The 26,516-nt window shown below is 34.8% G+C and overlaps 1 protein-coding gene across 1 annotated transcript in view; it reads right to left on the bottom strand.

Annotated features, from left to right (window-relative positions):
• Positions 1-20,825: 20,825 nt before the first annotated feature.
• The window catches only part of GABRG1 (gamma-aminobutyric acid type A receptor subunit gamma1), a 69,276-nt gene continuing 63,585 nt past the window's right edge, over positions 20,826-26,516 (bottom strand). The window contains exon 9 of the mRNA XM_045474187.1: positions 20,826-23,255. Within this exon, the coding sequence (XP_045330143.1) occupies positions 22,986-23,255 (270 nt within the window). The 3' untranslated portion in view covers positions 20,826-22,985. The remainder of the gene's footprint in view (positions 23,256-26,516) is intronic.

The raw sequence follows: 26,516 nt of genomic DNA, 5'->3' as shown, positions 1-26,516 counted from the left end.
CTACCTTTGGCTTAATTCTTTGTAACTGAAACTATGAGCACTGATTGACAAACATAAAAGAATGAGGTTTTATAGAAAAGTTATGTTAAAAGTCTGGATGCAGTGCTGATGGTTTTATTTTTTCCCCAAAATGATTCTGAATTCAATGGTGTGACTTAGAATTCTTAGCAATATTTTGACCAATTATCTAAATTGAGTAGCTTATTCTCCACTTCTGGCCCTAATCTTCAGAATCATTAACTCTTTTCTTGATGAATTCTGATGTGCCATATGTTCTTTCTCAATAATTTTTGTATCATTCCAGCAAACTGCAGCTAACATCAAAGTATAAGATCAAAGTATTTTACCTACACATTCCGTTTCTTTTCTTTATTTTTTATAATTGTTTGTTTAGATATTTCCTTGCTGACCACCTGATCCATAGTACTTTCTCTCTACCTCAATTTTTTTTCCATTGGTTACATTTTCTAAGTTGGTGAAAATTAAGGAAACAATAAGGAAGCAATAAAGAAACTTATCAGAAACAATATTGACCTTATAAGAAAAAAATTTAGCAGCTTTCTGTATTTATCACTTTTCCCAAGTTGAACATATTTTTATAATGCTGACTAAAAATATCATAATTTTCATATCCTAAAGTAATTGAAATGTCAGCTGACTTTGTCATAACAACTAACAAAATTGTAAGTTTTTACAATTAAGGGGCATTATTTTATCCTTTTTTATATCTCTTCTTTCCTTCTTAGTTTCTGGGAAGGTGCAGGTATGCACCATGAGCCTAGGAGATCATTTTGACTTAAGATTAAAAGCTAATAGTTAGTTATAGAAACAGAAAGTCATTTGGTAATTTTTTGATGTAATTCAAACCTTGATGTAGGCAGGTATCCGGTCATAATGGACATCTGTTTGATCACTACTTAAAAATCTAATTTGAAATATCTCTTGAAGCTACTGTCACAAACTGACAAGTATAAAACAATTATTACAGTATGGATGGTTTATTAAAATTGCTAGATCATTCTTCGATTTATCAAATTTCCTTGTCTTCTCTAAAGTTGGAAAGTCAGATATCATGGCATTCAAAAATAGATTCTCTAGAGCTAGAACATGTATTATAAAAATCATCTAACCTAGATGTTCTAACATCTAACTTCATATGCATGTGGATCTATTATAATAAGTAATACCATGTGATAATTGTTGTTAGGACACCTCACTGCTTTAAAGAAATCTTTTATGGAGCAAGAATGAAAACTCTGATTAATGAAGAAAATGCAAACATTTTCCACTAGTCTGTGTATATCCAAAGTCATCTAGATGTGAATTTAGCCCTCCTTGAATAAAACAGTGTAAGTAGTCCTATTCTTCATGATTTAAGAATTACAGCAGATACTGTATAAGTTTAGTTTCTTGAAATATGAGTATATCCATCTTGCAAAGGGTGTAGGCGGATGAAAATTATGTCAATTAACTCAGCAAGATATTGCAGGAACAAATTAGTCTTCTTTTAAATGGCCCCAAAACAGTTTCTGACAAGGAAGAAATAAATGATAATATCAAACTTCACTGATGTAGAATTAGGAAATACTACCCGAATTGCTGAAAAACCAGAATCTTTGGGAAGTTAGTTAAAGATGATCAGCTTTTACAAAGATAATAAAATATGAAGTCGTTTTCAATGGTGTTGACACGTAAGGATAGTTTAACTGGACCTGCTTTATTGATTAGATCACAATTATGATTAAATCGGACATTTCATTTCTGAAAAAGATAAAGGTGGGGGCCATGCTTTTTTTTTTTTTTTGATTTGCAAATAGGATGGCTAACTTAGAGCCTGATATATGTAGAAGGAACCAAGTAAAAGTTTTCTGTACATATAAATGGTTAAATGAAAAGAAAAATGAATGACAATGCTTGAGGAGTTTGTTTCAACAGAACAAAGTATCTCACAAATTACTTATTATCCCCTGTAATATTTTTTTTACATAATAGTAAACTCTAGCCCCACATATTGACTTGTTAAGAAAATTAAAAAGGGCTTCAGCTTAGTTAAAATGAATACTGAAAGAACGTAATTTCAAAAGGATTTGTTGAGCGCCAGTTCTGGGTTGTAACACAATAGTTTTATCCATTAAAAATCCTAAGTAAGAAATACTTAACCTTAGTAACACTTTAATAGAATATTTAGAAAAAACAGCAGGGAATAATCATTTGACTTATTCACCATGGCCACCAAAATTCAGGGAGAAAAGTCAAGCAAAGTGAGGGGTTATCAACTGCAGTGGAGACAGGGGAAAGGAGTTGTTGCTATTTTGTGTAGGTTAAGGAAGGCCTCTTTGATAAGGTGATATGTGAGCAGTGATATGTGAGCTAATCATGAAGATATCCAAAGGAGGACATTTTTAAGCAGAAGAAACAGCAAGTACAAAGTGTGGCCTGGAGTGTGCACGTTGTATTTGAGCAAACTGCAAGGAAACCAGTGCAGCTGAGGTGGGGAAAAAAGAGGAAGAGGGTGAAAGTAGATAAAGTCTGGAGGGTAATACCAGCTCAGTTCATGTAACCTTATGGCTTGAAAATTTGGATTTTTACTTGATAGAGATGGGAAGCCATGAAAACATTTCAAGCAGAGGACTTGCATGATCTGATTTACATACATTTCAAAGGGATCACTCTGTGGTGTGTGGAGAACAGAGGAGGCAAATGAAGGGTCTATTCAATCCAGGCAAGATATGATAGTAACTTGTCACCATGGAAAGAGCTTTGGAAGAACCAGAAAGTGACCATAAATTGGACATGTTTTTAGGAAGAACCAGCATGATTTGTGCCTAAGCTAAATGTTTGGTCAGGCCCAAACTGAGCCTGAGCAACTAACCGGAAGGATGCAGATATCTTTTATTAACAGGGAGAGGACTAAAGGAGGGGCATGTTTAAGGAGATGGAACTCAAGAGCTTGTGGCAAGAGGATGATGTCTACTGGAGAACCAACAAAATATGATAATTTGGTAGCTGGGTATAGAGTTCAAGGAAGAGATATGAATTGGGGACTCATTAGCATTAAGTAATGTTTACTGGATGAAATCAGTTAAGATGTGAGTGAATTAGTAAAGAAAATGGTCTAATGGTTAAGACCTAAGTACCAACTCCTATCCCCTAAAAACAGAACAGAGAATTAAAGTTCCTTAATCAGACCTATCAAGTACCATAGTTGCAACAATTGACAGATGAAGATACGTCTTGAAAATAAAGAATAATTATTTGTACTCATCATGAATTATAATTTATTTTTTAGAATTAAAAAGAAATGGAGTATATATTGCCTCCAAAGGAGAAAGAGAAATATGTATGAGGAATATGGCTTCTGTTTACAAACCTGTGTGATTTTTTCAGACCCAACCGCAGGTAATTACAAAGGCTTTACATGGCAGACCTTATGGGGACACCAGACTCCATAGCAGATTTGAGGCACAGCCACTATTTTGCAGCCACTGGGGGGAAGGGAAGTCAAGAGCTCAGGACCCACTTCTCATTCTCTTCTCATATGTACATTCTCTTCTCATATGTACATTCCTATCTATAGGACGTTCTTTCCTTACGTCTCTATCTTGAGGCCTGGGGCAGAGGTCTTTGAGTGCCTCTGTTGAGGCCTTCTTATGCGGGAAGGGGGAAGAAAACCTGATGGCACATTTACTCAGGCTGACCCAGTAGTTTTCCACTCCTAGCCCTTCCTCTTTGGTCTCTCCCCCAATCCCAAGTCCATAAGTCTGCCAGCACCTCTTGTTCAGGGCTTCCTCAACAGTGAACCAACCCAACCCCAATGTCTTTGTCTATTCTCCTGACCCTGGACAGGTGTGCTGTTTCAGGTGGGGAAATGGAATGGGGGGATGGAAACTTTTTCCAGTTTCAAACTTTTGCTTAAATTGTAGCAGTAAGTAGGGGCTCTTGGGTGGCTTAGTTGGTTAAGTGCCCAACTCTTGATTTCAGCACAAGTCATGATCTCATGGTTCATGTGTTTGGGCCCCATTTCAGGCTCAGCTCCACAGTGTGGAGGCTACTTGGAATTTTCTCTCTCCCTCCCTCTGTCCCTACCCTGTACTCACTGTCTCTTTACTTTCTCTCTCTGTCAAAAATAAAAATAAAATAAAATAAATTATAGCAGTAATTACAGATTTAACACTTTCATTTTGGTTTGTTGCCTGAATAAGTTACTCCATCACTGATGGCTCAGTTCTCTTTCTTAGTTTAACTCAGCTCGTAACAGTGTAAATCATCTTTTTGTAAATGTTATCAGAAAAAAGTCAGTACATTTTACTAACATTGTGTAGATTAAATTTATAGTGAGGTGTTTTTCTGCAGTGAAATATATTATAAGCAGTGACTTTTATAAGTAACATTTCTTGATGTTCAGGTAGTTATTCCAAAAATCCTATAAGCACTATTTTTGTAGGCAAATACTGCTCTGGCCTTATGTTAATGCTTTCATGTTCCCATGAATTCCTTCACAAAAAAATGATACTAAAATCAATAAATCATATTTTACTCACTAGGCTCTTTCTCCTGCTAACTCTTCTAGCAACACTGTTAAATAATTATACCCCCAATGAATTAATGGCAAACCACAAATTTGGTTTTATATGAATTACTGGAATATAACTATAATTAATTAATCTTCCCAAACTTATTTTTATTGCTTGCTCAGTACAATAATTGATAAACAAGAAATAATCTGTATGAAAATCTCTCATCATTGAACATGTAACATGGTTTTGTTATTGTTGTTGTTAAAGTTTATTTATTTATTTAGAGAGAGGAGAGAGAGAGAGCACAGGAGCTGGGGAGGGGAGAGAGAGAGGGAGAGAGAATCCCAAGCAGGCTCCATGCTATCAGCACAGAGCCCAAGGTGGGGCTTGAACTCATGAACCATGAGATCAATGACTAGAGCCGAAATAGAGTTGGACGCTTAACTGACTGAGCCACCCAGACACCCGAATATGTAACATGTTTTAAGATTTTCTTGAAAAGACAAAATACTAAAATTCAGTCAAAGCCAATTCTATTTTGATTCTAGATACGTAGAAATAAAGATTACTCATGCATCATCATGAAAAGTGAAATCTGTCTATTCAGATGATTTACCTTTTCCCTAGTACTTCATGTTTCATAGGAATTATAATATTATTTAAATATTATTCTTAATTCTATTCTTTTTTTTTTTTAATTTTTTTTTCAACGTTTATTTATTTTTGGGACAGAGAGAGACAGAGCATGAACGGGGGAGGGGCAGAGAGAGAGGGAGACACAGAATCCGAAACAGGCTCCAGGCTCTGAGCCATCAGCCCAGAGCCTGACGCGGGGCTCGAACTCCCGGACTGCGAGATTGTGACCTGGCTGAAGTCGGACGCTTAACCGACTGCGCCACCCAGGCGCCCCTCTTAATTCTATTCTTAATGTTGTCATTAGGACTCAAAGGACCAAAATGTCTTACACATTACAAGCATGGTTCACTGAGATTTATGTAGAGAAAATTAAGCACGAATAGATTGTCAATAGCTGGTTTTGTTTTCAAATCTGGAAACTGCTGGCTGATGAGTTCTATCAAAGTCACCAAACCTCTGTAAATTCCAATCTTCTTAGCTCTAAAATTAAATATCAAAACATTATTTCATGAATCAAGTTAGTTGGTATAGTTTAATTATGACATATATTTTGACTATTCAACACTGTAATATTTTTATTACAATATTAGATTTGTAGAATTTCTTGGGGAAATGTACTGGATCTCCTATGTGGCAATAGGTAGACCACACCTAGGGAAGTTTGTAGTCTTCCTTTTATACTTCTCAATGCCTTCAGCTTTTCGCCACTCTCCTTCCTTGTTGCCCACCAGGCCAAATGACTTCAGTCTTTTAACAAAGGATGTTTGTTCTTGTGGGCCCAGTCCCTTATCTCAGCCAGAATCCTCTGTCTTCTTTCTCACATCCCACAAGGCCAGATTTTCTGGGCTGGACAAAGCGAAAGTCACTAATCAGAAAGGAATGGTGTCGTGGCAGAAAAAACTCTGGAATTAGCCCTGAAAGGTCTCAAATCTTTGGCCTTCACTGACTACTTCCCTAACTTTCAGAAAACAACTAGCTCTTGTTTTCTTAACTGTGTGGTGGGGCTAAGTAATTCTCTGTAGCTGTATTTTTAATGTTTGAAGATTAAATGAAATAAGGTTCCCTAAGGTGCCTTGTCAACAGTAAAACACATAAAAAGCAAGTAGGTATTACAATTCAGATAAACATATCCATGCCAGTGGCAGGAAGGCAGTGACAATTCCCTGGAAGCCTTCTGCCATTATGAAGAGGTGTTTGAATATTTATCAGAAGTTTCCAGAGATGAGATCTCTCCTCTATTGTTGAAATGATGGGACTGGCATGGAATACTGCCTAGGAATGAGGTAAATTTAGTCAAGAGATAAGTATAGATATAGATATCATTTCCATATTAATAAACTGATACCATTTAAAAAACTGATAACCTAGGTGCAGAAATATACCATTTAACTACATTATATCTAATTTTTATTTTAAAAAAAAACCATACAAGGTAGAAATGGTAATGGTAATTCCTCTAGCATCCCTCCTAATAAATATTTTACATAACTTATCCCATCATGGCTTTCTTTTTCTTAGAGAACTACCAACCATCCCACCATACATTTTCATGTACTACCCTACCCTGCACACATACATTACTTCAAAAGGTCATATTAAAAAATGAATAAAATACACCTGTAGTTTGAAACCAGTACCAGGGAGAAAAAACATTGATTCTTTGGTGAGATGAGGCTGTCTTGTTACTCTTAATACCATCAACTGTATTTGAAATTGCTTGATGGTTTTTAATTTCTGATGTTAGATCTTATGTCTCCAAATATTTCCATGCTAATTCTCAAGACGAATAGATGTCATGCAGTGTGTCTGGAAGAAGTTTCTGAAACAGAAGTGAGTAACAGATGGTTTTTCATACATTGGAAGGACTTTTGATTCAGATATTAAAGATGAGATTCAAAACACTTGGACTATATCTAATTGTTCCAGACTGGTAAATGGAAAACTCAAGTAATTTATTTAATGGGATTGGATAGAGTAGATGGATAGTGGTCTGTTTGACTCTAATTGCACCTTTTTTCCTGGGGTATATGAAATGACTAGGTGTAATATATATCAAATGGTTACCTTTAGAATTATAGTCAGAATTTCACAAAACAAATATAACAGAAAACATTTTCAAATTTGAAATTTGTTAATATACCCTTGAGTAAATGTCCACTGAAATTCAATGTTGAATATTTAGTGAAGGATTTCTATATTTAGTAGAACCGAAAATTTTAAGTGATCCATGGGAAAGTTGATAGAGGCAGAAGAGGAAAGCTGAGTCCATGGTTTTTTTCTTTGTTATGGATGGTTTGTGAACACTGAAATCCATTGCCAAAGAAATCACATTGAGATTCCAATCAATTTAAATAGGCATTAAAACAATAGCAATATTCCTCAAGCACTTAATGATTATCACAAACAGCCTGATTATTTCCATTTTTTACAATTTACTAGAAAAGTTTAAGTTTGTTACTTGTTATTTTTATGGCATTTAAAAGTCTTATTTCATTAATAGGTGCTCTCATCAATCCTGAGGGCAATTTGGCTTTACTTTATTACTTTCACTTCACTTTTATTACTTATTAATGTACTTTTGAGATGAGAACATGTTTGTGTTTGTGGTACTTCAGCAAGCTGGAAATATTATTCTAAAACAATACCATCTGGGGAAAAAAATCCATGATGTTTATAATATTTCACATTGAGAGCCACTATTCCTAATGTTTCTGTGATTTGATTGTTAATTTATTTTGCTTTTTATAGAGGTAACCACATTTCTTTCATTTTTCTCTATATCAAACTGTGAAGGAAGGAAACACACACATGCACACACACACACTGTAATTAGTCAGGCTAATCGAACTTCAAGTCGTACTCTGCCATTTACCAACAACATGATATGAACAGAAAATTCTAGCACCAAAACCTGCACTACTTCATTTCCCTTCATAGGGAAACTGCAGAAATTAAGTGAAATAATGTATATATATGTATATATATATATATATATATATATACACACACATATTATATATGTACATATTATATATGTATATATATATATACACACACACACATACGCATCTATAATAGAAATGCATAAGGAGGGGCGCCTGGGTGGCTCAGTCGGTTAAGCGGCCGACTTCGGCTCAGGTCACGATCTCACGGTCTGTGAGTTCAAGCCCCGCGTCGGGCTCTGTGCTGATGGCTCAGAGCCTGGAGCCTGTTTCAGATTCTGTGTCTTCCTCTCTCTGACCCTCCCCCATTCATGCTTTGTCTCTCGCTGTCTCAAAAATAAATAAACGTTAAAAAAAATTAAAAAAAAAAGAAATACATAAGGAATGTATCATACTATATTTTAGCTATGTCTTCATGATTTCTGTGAGATATTGGTGATCCCAACCCTCTTGGATTATCATTTCAGAAGATCTTAGTGATATGTAGCCAGCATTTTCTGTCAGTCGTGGAATTATGATTGCTGAATTTTATTGGCTAGAATTTTATATAAAATGTATTACTAACACTTAGGCAACAGGGCTATAGTTTTACCAGTTCTTCTTTTTCTTTTCTCAGATTTTAAATAAATTTTCTGGGAAAGTTTCATTGAGAAATTAAAAAAAATATTTCTAATCTTTTCCTTTAAATGTAAAATAGTTCCTTGTTACATTTCTCTGGCTCTAGTGCCTTTCATTCTTGATTCCCATTGTTATTTCAATAGTAAATATTTCCATGTCAATCTTGGGTAGTTCTTGTTGCCTTGTTACTATTGTGTAATTGTACAAAGTATTCTAAGATGTCTCAAGTCTTTATCTGATGTTTCATCTTCCTTACATTTCCAATATTGATTACATGAATTATCTTCTTTATTCTCACTTATTTAACCATGATTTTTCATCTTTACTTTTTAGTTGCTTGCTTGTGTTAATCCATTAAATTCATGTCATGTTTATCAATTTATAATTTTCTGTCTTTATTATTTTCTTTTCCAGTTTTCTTGCACATGCTATATTATTTGTCTGAATTTTTATTCAATCTGTTTTCTTTTATTCTAGTTGATGATGATAACATTAAATATTGTCTATTTACTTGACTGACTCTATCTTGCATTCCATACTTAATTTTTCACAAATTTGTTGTATTCAACTTGGAGTATGATTATAGTTTTTCTCTCTTTGTTTTTGTTTGTTTATTTATTTATTTTAAGAGAGAGAGAGAGAGAGGGAGAGAGAGAATCTTAAGCAGATACCATGCTCAGTGTGGAGCCTAACATGGGCCTCAATCTCACAATTGTAGGATTATTACCTGAACTGAAATCAAGAGTCAGACCTTAACTGACTGATCCACCTAGACACTCCAGCTTTTCTCTGTTTAAATCATTATTTCAATAATTTTTTCAATAATAGTTACTGAGTTCCTCTTATGTGGTAGCTATTTTGGCCCCGACTTTCTGAAATTTACAACACAGAAAACAATCAATTAATTAATCAATCAATATTTGTGTATAAATTTATAAAAGTTACTTGTTATAATAAGTGCTATAAAGTGAATAAATGGACTCAGATCAGTCAGATGTAGAGAACAGAAAATAATGGTGGGATTCCACATTTATAGAAAAGTCAGAGAATGCTTCCTTTAGATTACAATTAAGCTTAGATCTAAAATAAAACAAAGGGCCAACAAAGCAAACTGTAAGGGAAAGAATGATCTAAACAGAAATAATAAATTATACTTAAAGTTCTTAGTTGTGAATATCCCGGCATCTTTGAAATGGCACTAAATAATCTTGTATAGTTTAGTTTGGCCTTGTTGGCAAGGCCATATATTAAAGGACTTTCTAGTAAATAAGTAACTAATGAATTTATATTAACAAACAATCCTCAAATTGCTGTGTGGAGAATAGATTGTAATGAATAAGGGTGGAAAGGGTAACAACAGAGTCTTGAGCCAATTTAGGAGTTCAAGAGACGTAATGAAGATAGTGTTTATGAGTAGAGCTATAAAGAAATAAATCTTGGGGTGCCTGGGTGGCTCAGTCGGTTAAGTGTCCAACTTAGGCTCAGGTCATGATCTCCCGGTTCGTGGGTTCCAGCCCCGCGTTGGGCTCTGTGCTGACAGCTTGGAGCCTGGAGCCTGCTTCAGATTCTGTGTGTGTCTCTCTCTCTGCCCCTCCCCTGCTCATGCTCTCTCTCTGTCTCTCAAAAATAAATAAATGTAAAAAAAAATTTTTTTAAAAAAGAAAGAAATCTGAAGGTAGAAACAATAGGTATGTAGTGTGTATAGTATATATAGGTTTTCCAGAATATTGAAGCAAATATTAATTTAAATGCCTTACTTAGACTATATGCTTTAGGGTGGCTACACTATCTACCAATACCAGTATTGGGTAGGTTGTTTCGGAAATTGTATATGTAAATAATCCACCTGGCCTAGAAGGTATTTAAATTAAAAGATAAATATATGTCCCTGAATTTGTGAGGTTCACATTATTCAGAATAATTGGAGAGAGGATATAGTGAGAATCCTAGGTTCTATCACTCATAGCTACATGATTTCTAAAGAAGAAAAGTTTCAGTAGTTGCTATTACTGCTTAAAATACCTCAAAACTTACTGCATGAAACATTCATGTTAATATGCTCTCAGTTTTTGTAGAGTAAGAATTCAGATATGGCACAATGGAGATGATTTGTCTTGATTCCAATATGTCTGGAACCTCAGGGAAGAAGATTGGATAGAAGCGATTCAATGCTTGAGGACAGGAATTAATCTGTTGACATCTCAGTCACATGTTCAGTAATTTGATGCTGTCAGCTGGGACCTTAGCTGGACTAAGGGCTAGACCACCCGCATATTATCTCCCCATGTGATTTCTCTGTGTAGGCTATTTTGGGCTTCTTCACAGCAGACTAGCTAGGTTGTAGGACCAAGTACCTCAAAAGAACTAGGTAAAAGTTATATTCTTTTCACAATCCAACATTGGAATGCTCACATCACTACTTCCACTAGAGTTACAAGCCTTTCTAGATTATAAAGAAATAACATAAGTCTTACCTCTTAATTGGAGGAAGGTCAAAATCACATTGTAAAAAGAGCATGTGCATTGTAAATGTTGTTACACCTCTTTCTGGAAAACACAATCCACCGTGCAATTGATTCAGTAAATAATGGAACTCTGCAAGTATGATTTGCTACTTGCAAAGAGTCAGTCACATCATTACTTCATTGAATGTATCATCTTAACTTTAAATGTTATTTTAATTTTCAGCTTGATAGTTTAAGGAGAGTGGGTCATGGTTGAAAACCACACCATTTAAAGACCATTAGGAAACACATTTTTCTGAACAGTCAAAGAAGCATTTCAACTTATTAACTTTCCTATGATGAATCACAAAATGAATCAGCTTTATACTAGAAGTCAGCACGGCTCAATAAACTAATCAATGAACTAAGGCTTCAGCATATGGTATAGATACTCTACTCCCCCCGAGATATTTTAAACTCATTAAAATGGTCCAAACCAGATAGATTCACATGCAAATTTTTAATGCAAAATGAAGTCCTTACCAAAAATGATTATTTTTGCAAACCCTTTGAAAGTTCTTACCATATGTTCACGTACATTCTTGAATGTCTACCTTTCTTACTGTTCAACTAATCGGTCAAAATATATTGGACACCAGCCCTGTAAAAAACTGAGGAAACCCATAATACAATTGGCGTCTTATGATCATGTATTTATTGGCAAAAGTTAATAAAGTGATAAAAAAATATTGAATTATCACTTACAAGGAAATTGATACTAATGCACTCTTCTTCTAACATGTGTTTTGCATCATAGAATATGAAATAGAAGCATCATGAGATGTATATTCCACTTGACATATATGTCTCTCAATAATAATTTGCTGTAGGCAAGTCACTGTGATAAGTGCTTTATTTCCTTTGCTTCTTTCACTGCTTGCAATATGCCTGTACAGTGTCTTAAAAAATAGAGGTTTATTTTTTTTTTAACTCATAAAGACAAGAAATCTGGAATAAGTAGTCCAAGGCTTATTTGGCAACACAGAAGTTGTACAATGATCCCTGTTCTTCCCAAACACCAACTTTTACACCTCCAGGTCTTGTGTCTGAATTCAAGGGAGGAAGGAAAGAAAGGCCAAAAGCTAACAGATCTAAGGACTGGATGCACACTCCAGTCTAGTATAATTTTTAACAGAAAAAGGAGTTTCCCAGAAAGAATACTCAGATACTCTTTAAATTAATGGAACTAATCCGGGAATTGGCTCACGTGGTCATCTTTAAATTATAAAAAAGTATAAGGAGACAAATATTTATTTTCTTCTTTTGACTTTGTAGAATAGCAAGGCTGGGGGAAGAAAGGACCTGTTAATATTCTTTTTTAGCACTCACTTCACCTTGTCTACACATAGCCTATAAAGTCACCGCATTTATTGTCCATGTTTTATAGTTGAGATGAGGGTGGCTTGGAAGTGTTAAGCAGTTTTCCCAGTGCCCTATGGTCAGTAGCTAATAGAGCTGGGCTACAAACTGGGCATCTGAATCGGCATCACATTTTCAGCAGGGGTACAATGATGTTTCTTATTATCATCCTGGATCAGAAAGTCATTATTTCAAGAAACCTCCTTTTCATAAGTCTTTCTCCTCACATAATCATCAGGGAAGATATTAATAGTTTTGGAGCATCTGAAAGATGCCAAAAGTTTCTATAAAAGTAATCTTTCTTAAATCAGTTAAAACAAAATGGCAAGGCTTATAAGTGTAAGGAATCTGTCCATGGCCACACAAAATAAGAGAGGGCTAGAATTTTATTCCAATTCTACATAATTTCAAAAGCTGTTTCTTTTTATACTATACAAAAAGGGTTTCAATTTTCTTAAATATAATGACTATTCCAGATGCCACCCATCTATATCCATTCTGTAAAAGATTTTAAAACTAATTTATCATCTCTATCTAATTTATCTATCATCTATCTATCATCTACCAATCTACTAACAGATATATATTTAATTGTGGTAAAAGCACAGAATATAAAATTTATCAGTTTAACCATTTTTAAATGTATAATTGTGTTAATTATATTTTCATTATTTTGCAACAGATCTCTAAGAACTTTTCAGTTTGAAAAACTGAAATTTTATACCTATTGAACAACTTTGAATTTCCCCCATTCATGACAACTACCACTCAATTTTCTGTTTCTATGAATTTGACCACCATACATACATACCTCATAGTAATAGAATCTACAGTATTTGTGTTTTTGTCACTGGTTTATTTTACTCGGCATATTGTCCTCAAGTTTCCCCCATGGTGTATGTAGCATGCCATATAATTTACTCCTTTTTTAAAAGCTTAATAATATTCCATTGCATGCATATACTACATTTTCTTTATCCATTTTTCTATTGATGGTCACCGTGTTGTTTCCACCTGTTATTGTGAATAATGCTGCAATGAACATGGGTGTGCAAATAATCCATTTGGGATCCTGCTTTCAATTCTTTTGGACATAGACAGTATTGCTGGATCATTCTGGAAGTAATTTTAATCAATAAAATAATAAAAAAAAAAAAATATATATATATATATATATATATATATATATATATATATATATATATATATTTCATTTGGAAATCTTTCCCCTGCATCCTTGTAGTTTTATGGTACAAGAATTAACCTGTGGCCTTTGACTCTCCAGTTATATGGATCCATATATATAATCTTGTTTCTCAAGATTGTCGGGCTCTTAATGAAATCTTCGGCTGTTAATCCCATTCTGGACGCATGTCCTGCTGATTCTATCCTTCAATGTCAGTGACTACAGAAGAAATGCATTTACAGTAATACTTTAGGGCTTGGCAGGGGGTATATGGAGCCTGGCTGCCTAGAGAGACAGTTTTGTAGTGTGATACAGAGAACAGGCTGGGACGCCTGGGTTTAATCCTGTTTGTACTACTCGTTTTCTCTGTGTCTTTGGGCAAGTATCTCAACCACCCTGTGCCTCAGCTTCCCTTTGTGTAAATTGGGGATAATGATACTAGCTACTTCTTAGGATGTTTTAAGGATTAGGCTAGTTATTATGAAGAAAGTTCTTCAGATAATACCAAGTAAATATTATGTGCTAACTATAATTACTTTTCTTACTGTCATGATATTTGTTATTGCACACTCATTTTTTATTCTCAGAAGCCATTCTGTCTCATAAGTCATGATAAAAAAACATGGCTCTTAGTCCCGCCATAGTTATTCAACGGGCCACCTGCAATTTCCTATATTGATTATTTGTCAAAAGTGGTTACATTAGAATTGAACTATATGGTGTGCTCATGTAGAATCACAAATATTCAATTGTGAGAGCAGCCAATACTGTCAATACATTTTAAACTTGCACACTCATGCATGATTGAATTTTTGTAAACAATTCTAGGCACAGAGTAAAAACTCAGCATATATTATTTTCTTCTGCTTTATAACAACTATCAAAGTCAGAAAGTATGTCACTTCATTGTAATCCTAGCAAGAAAGGAGGAAGTAGGAATATCCAGATCTAGTTGTTCTTAGTCCAGCTTCTCTTTATTCAAACTGTCAAGAAAAAAAAAATGTACAATGGAGACAAAAAATAAAAAAAAAAAGACATTATTATTGGAACTTGGGCAACAAATGAAAATTTAAAAAATCTAGCAAAATAGTCCTTAGTTCTTAGAGCAAATATATACTTAGAAATTTACTGCAACAATGTGCCAAAAATTTTACATGGCAATATCATAGAAAATGGAGCCAGAGAGACAGAGAAGCTTCCTGGATGAATAAGTCTAGCTTGCCAAGGCATCCTGGCCCAGTCATGGCTGCTGACCCTGCAGTGGGAAGCACAGACCTCAGAATTGCCTGGGGTGCCTCTACCTCTTATTTTCCAGGTAGAGAGAAAATAAATATATGACCATAAGGTCTATTAATTGTAATCAATTTTGAATCTCCCAGTTGTGTCCTCAAACGTTATTCTTGGTATTTTCCATATTCCCTTTAAATCTCTCTAGCCTTCTGCTGTCTGCTCTGTATCCCAGAAAACTGACCTGTAAGGATGATATCAAAATCGCCCTTGACCCCTGGTTTCCAGTAGGGTTTGCCAATGATGAACACTAGCAGAAAATCAGAGGGAAGAGATGCCATGAGATTTTTATTCTACAAGTTCCCTCCAGCAAAGATGTCATGAGTTGTCAGTGTCCTTCAGCTGAAGGTCACAATGCCTGTCAAATGTCTTTTGGCCCACAGATATTTCTTTCTAGCTTCCCGCCTTTTCCCCTACCATTGGTCCTTTAGCACCAGCTCCTCCTTCTATAATTAGTTTCAGGATTCTGGAAGATGCTTGGGAACTTTTCTAATACTTGTCCATACTTTCATAAATTATCCTTTTATTAAATCCTTCTCATATGACACAACTCCAATATCTCATTATTCTCTTTTTGGACCATAATGAAAAACACATCAAAAACACTGAGGTGGAAATACATTTTCTTACAAAAAGAGAGACAGAGTGAGGGAAGATGGGTGGGATTATGCATGCTGTACAAATGGTTCAATTTCTTTTACAGTATTTCTTAAATATTGTATTTATTCTTAAAATAAATATTCTTAAATTTCTTAAAATTTGGAGTTTACATTGTAACACAGAATTTATAAGAAAAAGGCTTGAGCTTGATGCGTGTTATTGACTAGATCTCCCACAGTGTCTGGTTCACTATTGTTTTGTTTGCCAAATGGAGTGCTTACTATTGGTCTCTCATATCCCATAGACTTTGCTAATGGTCAGCTGAGATCATTAATATAAAGAAGCTTGTGCAGTAAAGCAGTAGGCTAATATTAATTATTCATATTAGTGTAAAGTGAGGTTGTCAAAATGTTTACTATGAGTAATCATTTAAAAAGACAAATCAGAATGAAGAAATGTTGGCACAATAATCTGAAGGTTAGAAGCTAAAAAATAATTAAAAATCTCAATCTTAGTATGAATATAAGAAAACTTTAGTGGTATACTTGAAACAATATTAAGAATTTGGTTTATGGTAAATGTTGAGTATGTCAACATGTAGTAGGTTACTAAAGTTTCTTATTATCTTAAAGTTTCTTATAGTATTATCTTAAAGAAGCTTTCCTATTTTATTCAGAATGTGCACTTTTTAACAAACTACTTCTTGTGACTATTTGAAATGTAAATTTTAATAATTGAAGTGCACATCCTGAAATGTGGAGGGAAAGTACATGAGTAATGTGCAAAGTAAATTAAATATTTATTCCAGTGAAATTATTCAGAAAGGGTTGCTTAGATTTTTAATACTGTGAAAAATGGTAAAAGCAAGATTTTATATTGGCACAAACAATTTTAATGAGGAGACATACTTCATGTTTTCTCAAGAGGGAAAATATTAAAATTACTTTAAGATTTGCATTTATCACTTTTCTTTTACTTAAAGCATCTTGTGTCAATTTTAGCAGAAACAGCAATCTTCTTTCTAGATTAATCTACTTTATCTGTTTCAAATAACATTGACACAATTATGAGGAAGCATGTATTTCCATTAATAAAACAGATTTACAGCATGTTTTTTTTACAAATTCTAAATAAGAGAACATAGCTTCGATTAGTGTCTCTTTGAGAGGAGCTGAAACTTTAAAGTACACTGGAGGGCGATTAATTGCATTTATTTCCCATAAAACTCTTTTCAGCCAAGACTATTTTCCTTTAAAATTAAAATCAAAAAGAAAATTAAGAAAAGGCCTTTTTTAAAATGTGGTCCCTTTTTGTTTATTTTTATTTTTTTTTTTAATTTTTTTTCAACGTTTATTCTATTTTTGGGACAGAGAGAGACAGAGCATGAACAGGGGAGGGGCAGAGAGAGAGGGAGACACAGAATCGGAAACAGGCTCCAGGCTCTGAGCCATCAGCCCATAGCCTGACGCGGGGCTCGAACTCACGGACCGCGAGATCGTGACCTGGCTGAAGTCGGACGCTTAACCGACTGCGCCACCCAGGCGCCCTGTGGTCCCTTTTTAAATGCCACAAGTAAAGTTATTCAAAAATACAAGTTGGCCAACCTTCTCTGTAAAGTGCCAGAGAAAAATATTTACACTATATGGGCCACTTGGTTTCTGTTACAGCTACCTACCTCTGCTATTACAGTGCAAATGTTAACTGTAGACGATATGTACACGGATGGGAAAGGCTGTGTTCAAATCACCAGTGCTGTGACCATCGTCTGCCAACTCCTTTTCTAAAAAGTCAGTACTCTGTATTATATTTGACTGGATGGCCGGAGACTTTTTCAGAACACTTTCAGTACATATTTCAAACATTTCAGCCAAAATGAAGTTCACATTAGAAATAACAAGTAAGCTGATGAAGATCATGCTCCTACTAAATTATAGGGTATTTCTGTGCTTTGAAGAGGTGAGTGGCTGTGCTTTAGATCTAAACTCCTCTTTGGAGAAGGAATCCCGCTATAGTGTTGGAATATGAACAACCATTTTGTCATCAGAGTAGTTCCATTTAATTGAAAGATAAAGGTCCCTGCATTTAACTTCAGGTTACAGTATGAATCTAATATTCTTAGCTTGTTTTTCCCATCTATGAAATAGAGCTCTTCGCTGTGAATACTATATTATTAATATATAATGCTTGAAGTTCCAGACAATGGCAGGTGCTCAGGTAACATTAAATCGTCCTCCATCTTTGGGCACCTGTTGGGATGAGCACTGGGTGTTGTATGGAAACCAATTTGACAATAAATTTAATATTTAAAATAAAATAAAATAAAAAATAAAATAAAATAAAATAAAATTTAAATAACAGAAAAGAAGCTTTAAAAAAAATCCTCCTCCATCTTCTTCAGCATTTTATGGAAACAACATTGGCCCTGAAGGAAGACGCATAAAAAAACCCTTCAAAAAAAAAAAAAAAAAGTACTGGACCATGGTGGCAGAGAACAGAGGACTGCAAGATGCAGCAGGAAATACCTGCTTTGCTGATTTTCTGGCTTTTAATTTTCCTGCACTATTTCCTCAAATAACATAAGACATTTTCATAACATGGGGTATTTGGAAAGGCCTGGGTATCAATCCATGCAATATATATTGCTCTCACTGACTCACCTGGGGAAGCATATCAGGCAGTTCATATTAGGGTGAAGTCACAAGTTGTTTAGAAGAATCCAGAAATTCATAACCTTTGCAGTGAAAAGCATGCATAAATACGAGCTCTCCTTATCTACTTTTTTAAAGTTCAGTTCATTTTCAGAACTGTCTATCAAAGGGAAACCCTTACATTTAATTTCTTAATTGGAAAAATATGAAACATTGATCAGAAATTAATTTCATTGCTAAAGTCATGATTATATACTATAAAACAATAAAGGGATGTATCTATATGAAAACTATTTTTATAAAACACATTTTAAGAGAAAGTAACTTTTTTTTATTACAAGTTACTGACTTTTTTTTTTGCGCTTAGGATCATGAAAGCACACAATACTTTGAAAAGTTGAGATAACTTTGCCTTACACTCACAAAATGCTCCCCAAAATGATAAAGCAGAGACAGACAACAGGAGCCATTACAACCACAAGCCATAAAACTTTTATTATATGGAGTGACTGCATACACTTAATGGATTCAAATAACTGTTATTACAGGAACTTACTGAAATCCAAACTATTTCCATTTAGGTCAGCCATGTCTGTAAATCTGTTCATTAGTCCTTTCTGCTTAATTGCATTATAATTATCACAGGCTTATCTTAACCATTCACATTCAAACTATTCATGGTCCAGGTACATGTCATTGTCCAACAATAAAAATGTATTTATTCATTTTGAGACAAATATTTCAGAAATTGAGAATACAAATCAACTTCCTGGATTTGTCTGGTCCCACAGGAGCCTAGTTCTATTCCCCGTTTTCCTCCATTCTTTGCCCGAATACATTTTTTTTTTCCTCAGAAAGAAGAGAAAATTATCTGAAGAGAAATCCCTTTTAATGAGAAACAGATTTAAATAATAACAATAATAATAAATCTTAGTAGACCTTCTTTGTGATATGTACTTCAGGAGATTATTCTTGTTCTTCATCCCTAATATGGTAAAAACATAGATCAATAGAAAAAAAATGACATTTGATTAAAATGTTTAAAGTAACAGCAAACAAGATTGTAATGCATCCTTGTAGTGATTTAGTATCTATTTACATACAATTCCGTACTCTTCAATACAGGACCCCTGCTCCCCTCACACACACACAGTGTCACTCTGTTAATGTTGCCTGTTAATTACAGCTTCATGTCTCCATTTGTCCTTTCTTACTTAGGGGCTATCTTCCCCCTCCTCCCCTGAATGTCTATCCCTGCAGTACTAACCTTCATCTTCCCTCACCTCATGTTTTATAGTTGCTTTAGAACTGGCTTTGGCTTTTCCTCCTCCAAACATCAGACCCTGGTAAGATGAAACTTCTGCAGTATTAATACTGTCTCTTGTACTTAGGTATCTTTGTGAACTCTCCATGAATTTAGAATGTCATGCAGCCTCCTGAGATTTGTATTCTTGCCCCTTTACCATAGGGCCCGACCTAGCTTTGTAGCCTCATCTTTAATTGTCTACGTATGCATCTTAACTTTCAATGAAAATGGAAGTTTTAATTGAGTTGGTTACTCAACTGAAGAGTGTGATCTCTAGTTACCCATACCTACTGACATAGTGAATTCGCAAGCTCCCATCTCTAGAAAGTTTCCCAGTTACCCTCCCTCCCTTAAATTATATAACTAATCCTCTCATATATGTTTCTTGGTAGTTCATCTTTATACCTTCCCCATTGTATCTAAATCAGGACCTTGTCAATAGAAAGTGCTGCATAAACATTTTGAATTAGGTTACGTCACTTCTAAAATGCAAACACAAAAGAGGCACAACTGACCTTGTATTTACTAGAACCATGTCAATTGTGTCTGAAAACTCCATGTGGAATGCTTTTGACGGTGATTTGGTAATGGTTTCTGTGACTTTACAGTGGCTTGTCAAGGGCTCCATAACAGTCAACAATATTGACTTGGAATACAATTTCACATTTTACAATTATGGGCCCCTTGATGTGAGAGTACTATCAATCATTCTTCTTCTTCTTCTTCTTCTTCTTCTTCTTCTTCTTCTTCTTTTTTAATGTTTATTTATTTTTGAGAGAGAGGCAGAGTGCAAGCAGGAAGGGGCAGAGAGAGAGGAAGACACAAAATCCGAAGCAGGCTCTAGACTGTCAGATCAGAGCCCAATGCGGGTCTCAAAAGTCAGGAATTGTGAGATCATGACCTGAGCTGAAGTCTGACGCTTAACTGACTGAGCCACCCAGGAGCCCCCGAAAATTGTTTTTCAAGATGGTCAAACTTCCTGGAGGAAGAGACCGTCAGGAATTAGACTGCATTCCCTTTGAAAATAAGTTCGTGCCGAATTCTTGTAAAAAGAGACTAGCTGAATCTTCCCCTTTTTATTCTCATTTTTAGAAATACCAAGATTTGTACACCTCTCTTTCTGATCTACATGTTTAAATCAAACTGCTCAAAATACCACTTGCTTTGAAAGCAAAGTGCTTGTTTCCATGATATATACAATGAATGTATATAGTAAAGCATCTTTCATATTTTCATCAATTTTATTTCCGCTTCTTAATATTGCCAACATTTGAAGCCAAGTTCATGGAACACCAATGAGAACATCCAAGCTATTTATAGTAAGCATTTTAAAGTATTTAAAAATACAGTCATGCTCAGATAGAGTTGAGGAATCCCAGAATTAAAATTGCCTTCATGAAAATGAACAGGTTATAGCTTAATACACAGAAATAGCCATAGTACATTTTAGTGAAGTGTTTTATTCTCCATGGATACTTCATTTTTCATTTATCCATAAATGAATGTTCACATTAAGAATATCCATCAATACTCAACGTTATAAAAATGAACGCGTGAATAATTTGTACATGAATATATACATGGCCAAAGTTTAATTTGGCTCTCCATTCAAAAAAGGTAGTGTCGGTGGATATTTTGGGCATTATCAGTCAATTCACGCTTACTTTTTTTTCAGAGGTTTATAATCAAAGTAAAAAAAAAAATCTGATTTAGCTAAGGAACACACAATGAAATGTATTTAGATTTAAAAAAAACTATATATTCTAAAAAGATAAATATAACCATGTCAAAGCCTCACTCATGTATTCACTAACCAGTTGGGGGAATTTCTGTACTAAAAACTAGTGTCAAATGCACAGGTGTGAGCTTCCTCCACATTCCGTAGGCTAGGCTTTGATCACAGCACTCTTTATCCTCATACTTGCTCCTGGCAATGGAAGCTATTTTTAAAGGTTAGTACCAAGATCACTTTTGTGAATTCCCCCAAAATTAGATGAATGAGTATGGGGTTCTTAATAAACAACCAATATGCCAAAATATTTACAAGAATGTAATGATTAAAGCCTAAATTTAACTCTCCTCTTCATGAAAGAGGCATTTGGGAAACTGGCTTTACACTACAGTGAGGCCTTCTCTGCTTTTATCTCTAAGAAGTTAGAGGGCTCCCGCACTCATGTTCCTTAGAGATGCCTATAATAGAATTTTACTTTTAACATGATTTTTGAGCCTGCTTTCATTTTTTAAAAAAGAGAACATCATAACAATTTATAACAAAGATGTAAAACTGACAGGAGCCAAACGTAGGAGCTGGAAAAGACAATATATAACACGCACCTAAAACTATATTACTAGAATGTTTTTAGTCCGGCAATTATTAATGATACATATTTAAGCCCATATCCTCAATATGACTGTTACTCACGTTGTTACATAATAATTCTTTCTCCACAATAAGTATATACAAGCACTATTCTTCAACGTTTTGTTAATTTAGAGAATGCAATGCTTTTGTAGAGCATAAAGAAAAAAATCAATTCTTTCTGTATTTAATTTCAGTCTTGGTAGATCCAAACATTTCAGTGTTAACTTCTTCATACTTCATAAATGCTGTGAGGCAGAGAATAGAATGATAAGTGTAACATTCTATTTTCCCCTTGTATTTAAAAGAAATGACCTTGGTGGTTTCCATCCTAGTTGGTAAATCACCAAAACTAAATGTAACTAGAGTTCTATTTAATATTGTGTCAGGAAATGGACTTGACTAAAATACAGATTAAAAACTGGTCTTATAATAAGGTAAAAACTGGCCTTTTCTTCTAATTTAATTTGTTCTTGAGAGTAAAACATCTGGATAGAAATGCCAGGAAATCATGGTTTTCACTAGCTCTATTGCAAACAGGGCATACAAATAAAAAGTAAGAGAAAAATCAAAATAACAATATTTTCCAAGCAAAAAATTACTATATAAACATTAGGCATGAGATTATGCTCCCATTACAAAAAGGGACAGATTATATTTAAATATAATATTATTAAAATAAAGTAATCCCTCTTTAAAATATGAATCACAGAACTTAACAAATTCAAAATCCTAATGGGATATAAGTAAAATAAATAAGATTAAAGTAAAAATACATAATAGTATTTTATATACTGAATTTTGCAACTAATCTATTTTACATACATTTAAGTAAATTAATATGAAAGCTGCTACTTTATTTACCTTTGAAGCCATAGAATGGTTCAATAGTTTTACATTTTAATAGCTTTAATTTTACATTGGTTTTCTGCATTTTAAATTTAAAACTTCCTGTTACTGAAGTGCAGTAGATTTTATCGGATTTAGTTAAACTTCTTATGATTTTTGCCTAGTGAACAGAATTTATAAATAAAGGTAGCCAACCCAATAAACCAAATTGAATAGGGCAAAAGCTGTTGGGAAAAATATTCGAGAATAGGAGTCAATTTTGGCAATGCGTATGTGTATCCTTCCTTCCCTCCATGCTCCTGTTCTGCAGTCTTCAAAGCAGCAGAAGAAACTGGCACAATCTTTGCCCTCCAAACACTGGTACCCATAATCCTCTTCTCCATGTGGCAGAGAAATGCTATTCATTGGAATCAGAGTGGATCCAGGATGGAGTCCAGGGGACATCTGAGTAAAATAATAAATGAGTTTTTCAGAAAAAAAAAAATTTCATAAAGAAAGATCAGTTTGGCTCCTCAAGGCAAACTCTGTAATAAAAATAATTTTAGTTTTTAGAAATCGGAGAGGTGTTCAATCCTGATGCGTTTTTAGATTATAATTTACTCTGTAACACATAACTTAATATTATTATACATTCCAAAGAGCTTTCAGGGAAAAAAACGCTCAAATGTGCAATATATTGTATACCTTTAGAAAACTGGCCCACCGAAATGTTGTTAACCATGACTCTAATTCTAAAACAAAAATATATATTTTACACTAAAACATTTATAATTCTCTAAGTGTCTGTTTGCTACTATTATATTACATAATTTATTTATTTTGGTGATAATGAGAGCAAATCGCAAAGATGGAATTTTGATAATGCAGGAAAGCTTTGAAGAACTGTGAATGAATAAAAAAAGACATGGACAGGGTTTGTAGTAGAGGATAAGTGCAAGGCATCATATTTGGAAGAGACAACATGCAGGAGTTAAAAACTCAGGTTTTTGTTTGAGAACAACTGTGTCCAAAATTTGGTACATCCTACCAATATAGCTAGCCTCATAGTTGGAATTATATCAGCACCTGATTTTTGTGATGGCTGTGATGAGTATATTACATGACTTATTTAAATGATAAGTGCTCCATCGTGCCCACTTATAGCAGCTACTTTTATCAGGATCATGTGGGACCCATATCAAATTAATTTTTTATGATACCAGGTTCTGAATAATACTTATATAATTAAAAAAATTTTAATATTTTAAAATCAAGCAAGTCCTGGGCGCCTGGGTGGCGCAGTCGGTTAAGCGTCCGACTTCAGCCAGGTCACGATCTCGCGGTCCGTGAGTTCGAGCCCCGCGTTGGGCTCTGGGCTGATGGCTCAGAGCCTGGAGCCTGTTTCCGATTCTGTGTCTCCCTCTCTCTCTGCCCCTCCCTTGTTCATGCTCTGTCTCTCTCTGTCCCAAAAAAAATAAATAAAACGTTGAAAAAAAAATTTAAAAAAAAAAATCAAGCAAGTCCAGGATACTGTGAGACATTAAAGCAATCACGTTGGAGTCAGACAGGTTTGGTCAACAATTCCATTTCTGCCCAGCAGAGTTATGTCACCTCGAACAGGAATTGTTAGTGCTCTTCCTTCTGTCTCCGTGTCTTCTGCTGTACAAAAGTCACAGTAATACACAGATCCATTTGGTGATTAAATGAGATGATGTGCATAAAGCACAAAGCAAAATATGAAACATACAAGTATTCAGCTGCCAATAGGTAATCTTATTGCCATTGCTAGGGTTGATGTCTGTGGGAGACATATCACAATTTGGTATAAAAGACGTGCTAAGCAACAATAACAGTAACAACAACAACATGGACCTTATAAAAAATGTTACTGGAGGGACACCTGGATGGCTCAGTCAGTTGAGCTTCTGACTTCGGCTCAGGTCATGATCTCCTGGTTTGTGAGTTTAAGCCCCCAAAAGGCTCTGTGCTGACAGCTCAGAGCCTAGACCCTGCTTTGGATTCTGCGTCTCCCCCTCCCTCTGCCCCTCCCCTGCTCATGCTCTTTCTCTCTCTGTCTCTCAATAATAAATAAATGTCAAAAAAAATTTTTTAATGTTACTGGAAAAAAAATTAATGAACCCTTGAATAAAACAGCAATTAAAATATTAATGAAGATTCCAGTTTTCATTACTCTTCCTTCAGAACTTCTCCATATTTAGGGACTATCTTAAAATGTGAATCCTACAACTTGTAAGAATCATTGATTTTATTACCTAAACACTAAATATAATGCTGAGATCACAAAAATTATTTTAACCTGATCCTAAATTCTTCCTAATGAAAATGTTTACATTTTTTCATCCCGCATTTTGAAAGAGACAAATCTCAAAGCCTTGAATATTAAATATTGTATGGAAAAGATTTTAAAACTTAAACAAAAGAGAATTTAAAAAAATTTGGACCTACACTAAAATCCATTTTACTTCAACAGAAACATAGAAACCAAACTACTAAATGTTAAAATTCGGTAGATGTAAAAAGTAGCAAATAATTACATAGAATGATATTTTAAAAAGATAAATGCATCACACAAGTCATAATATTAGAAACAAAATGTGCAGCCTAAAGATAAGGAGCAATGCCCTAAACACAAATCAATTCATGACTCCACTTGCCTGGATGTATCATAAAAAGCAGAAGCAGTATATTATTAAATGTTAATGACATATCTTTTCAGGTTGACACTTGGGGATACTTGACTAAGACTCTGAAACTTTAATGGAGCACTAAAATTATGTACAAAATGAGGCAAGGTGGTATTCATTTCTTTGTCACTTAGTACTTAAATAACATATGTTCAAGTGCTAACCAGAGTGGAAACTGATTAAAATACAAGTTTGTTTGGGGCACCGGGGCAGTTCGGGAGTTCGAGCCCTGCGTCAGGCTCTGTTCTGACAGCCTGGAGTCTGGAGCCTGCTTTGGTTTCTGTGTCTCCCTCTCTCTCTGCCCTTCCCCTGCCCACGCTCTGTCTCTCAAAATAAATAAATACGTCAAAAAAATTAAATGCAACTTTGTTAATAGGAAATTTCAAGGTTATATGGCGCAAAATACATTCCAAATATCCCTCAGCACTGCCATAAATAGGAAGACGGTGTGTTTGTTAGAAGATATCAGTTGTGTATGAGGGGATGATTAAACATTAACGTGCACAAAGGTGGAGAAAAACTCCAAGCGGTTTTTTTTTTTAATTTTTTTTTTCCAACGTTTATTTATTTTTGGGACAGAGAGAGACAGAGTATGAACAGGGGAGGGGCAGAGAGAGAGGGAGACACAGAATTGGAAACAGGCTCCAGGCTCTGAGCCATCAGCCCAGAGCCCGACGCGGGGCTCGAACTCACGGACCGCGAGATCGTGACCTGGCTGAAGTGGGACGCTTAACCGACTGCGCCACCCAGGCGCCCCTCCAAGAGGTTAATTTTAAAAATGGACTGATCTGTAGTGTTCAAAATCATGGAGAGCTTCTATTGCAGTGACACTTTAAATGGACAATTTTCCAGTTTCCTGCTGTCCCTCAAAACACCACAAGTCCATAAACTGAAAGAAGCTACACTTTAATGAATGATGTATGTGAACAGAAATATATTTTATATGTGCTGAGAAAAATATCCCAAGAGCTGACACAGTAGCAATAAAATAAAATATTTTGACACACAGATTGTGACCTGG

This window comes from Leopardus geoffroyi, chromosome B1 (assembly GCF_018350155.1).
Source record: "Leopardus geoffroyi isolate Oge1 chromosome B1, O.geoffroyi_Oge1_pat1.0, whole genome shotgun sequence".
NCBI lineage: Eukaryota > Metazoa > Chordata > Mammalia > Carnivora > Felidae > Leopardus > Leopardus geoffroyi.
Note: the sequence above shows the minus strand (reverse complement) of the source record. Positions and strands in the feature narration are given on the sequence as shown.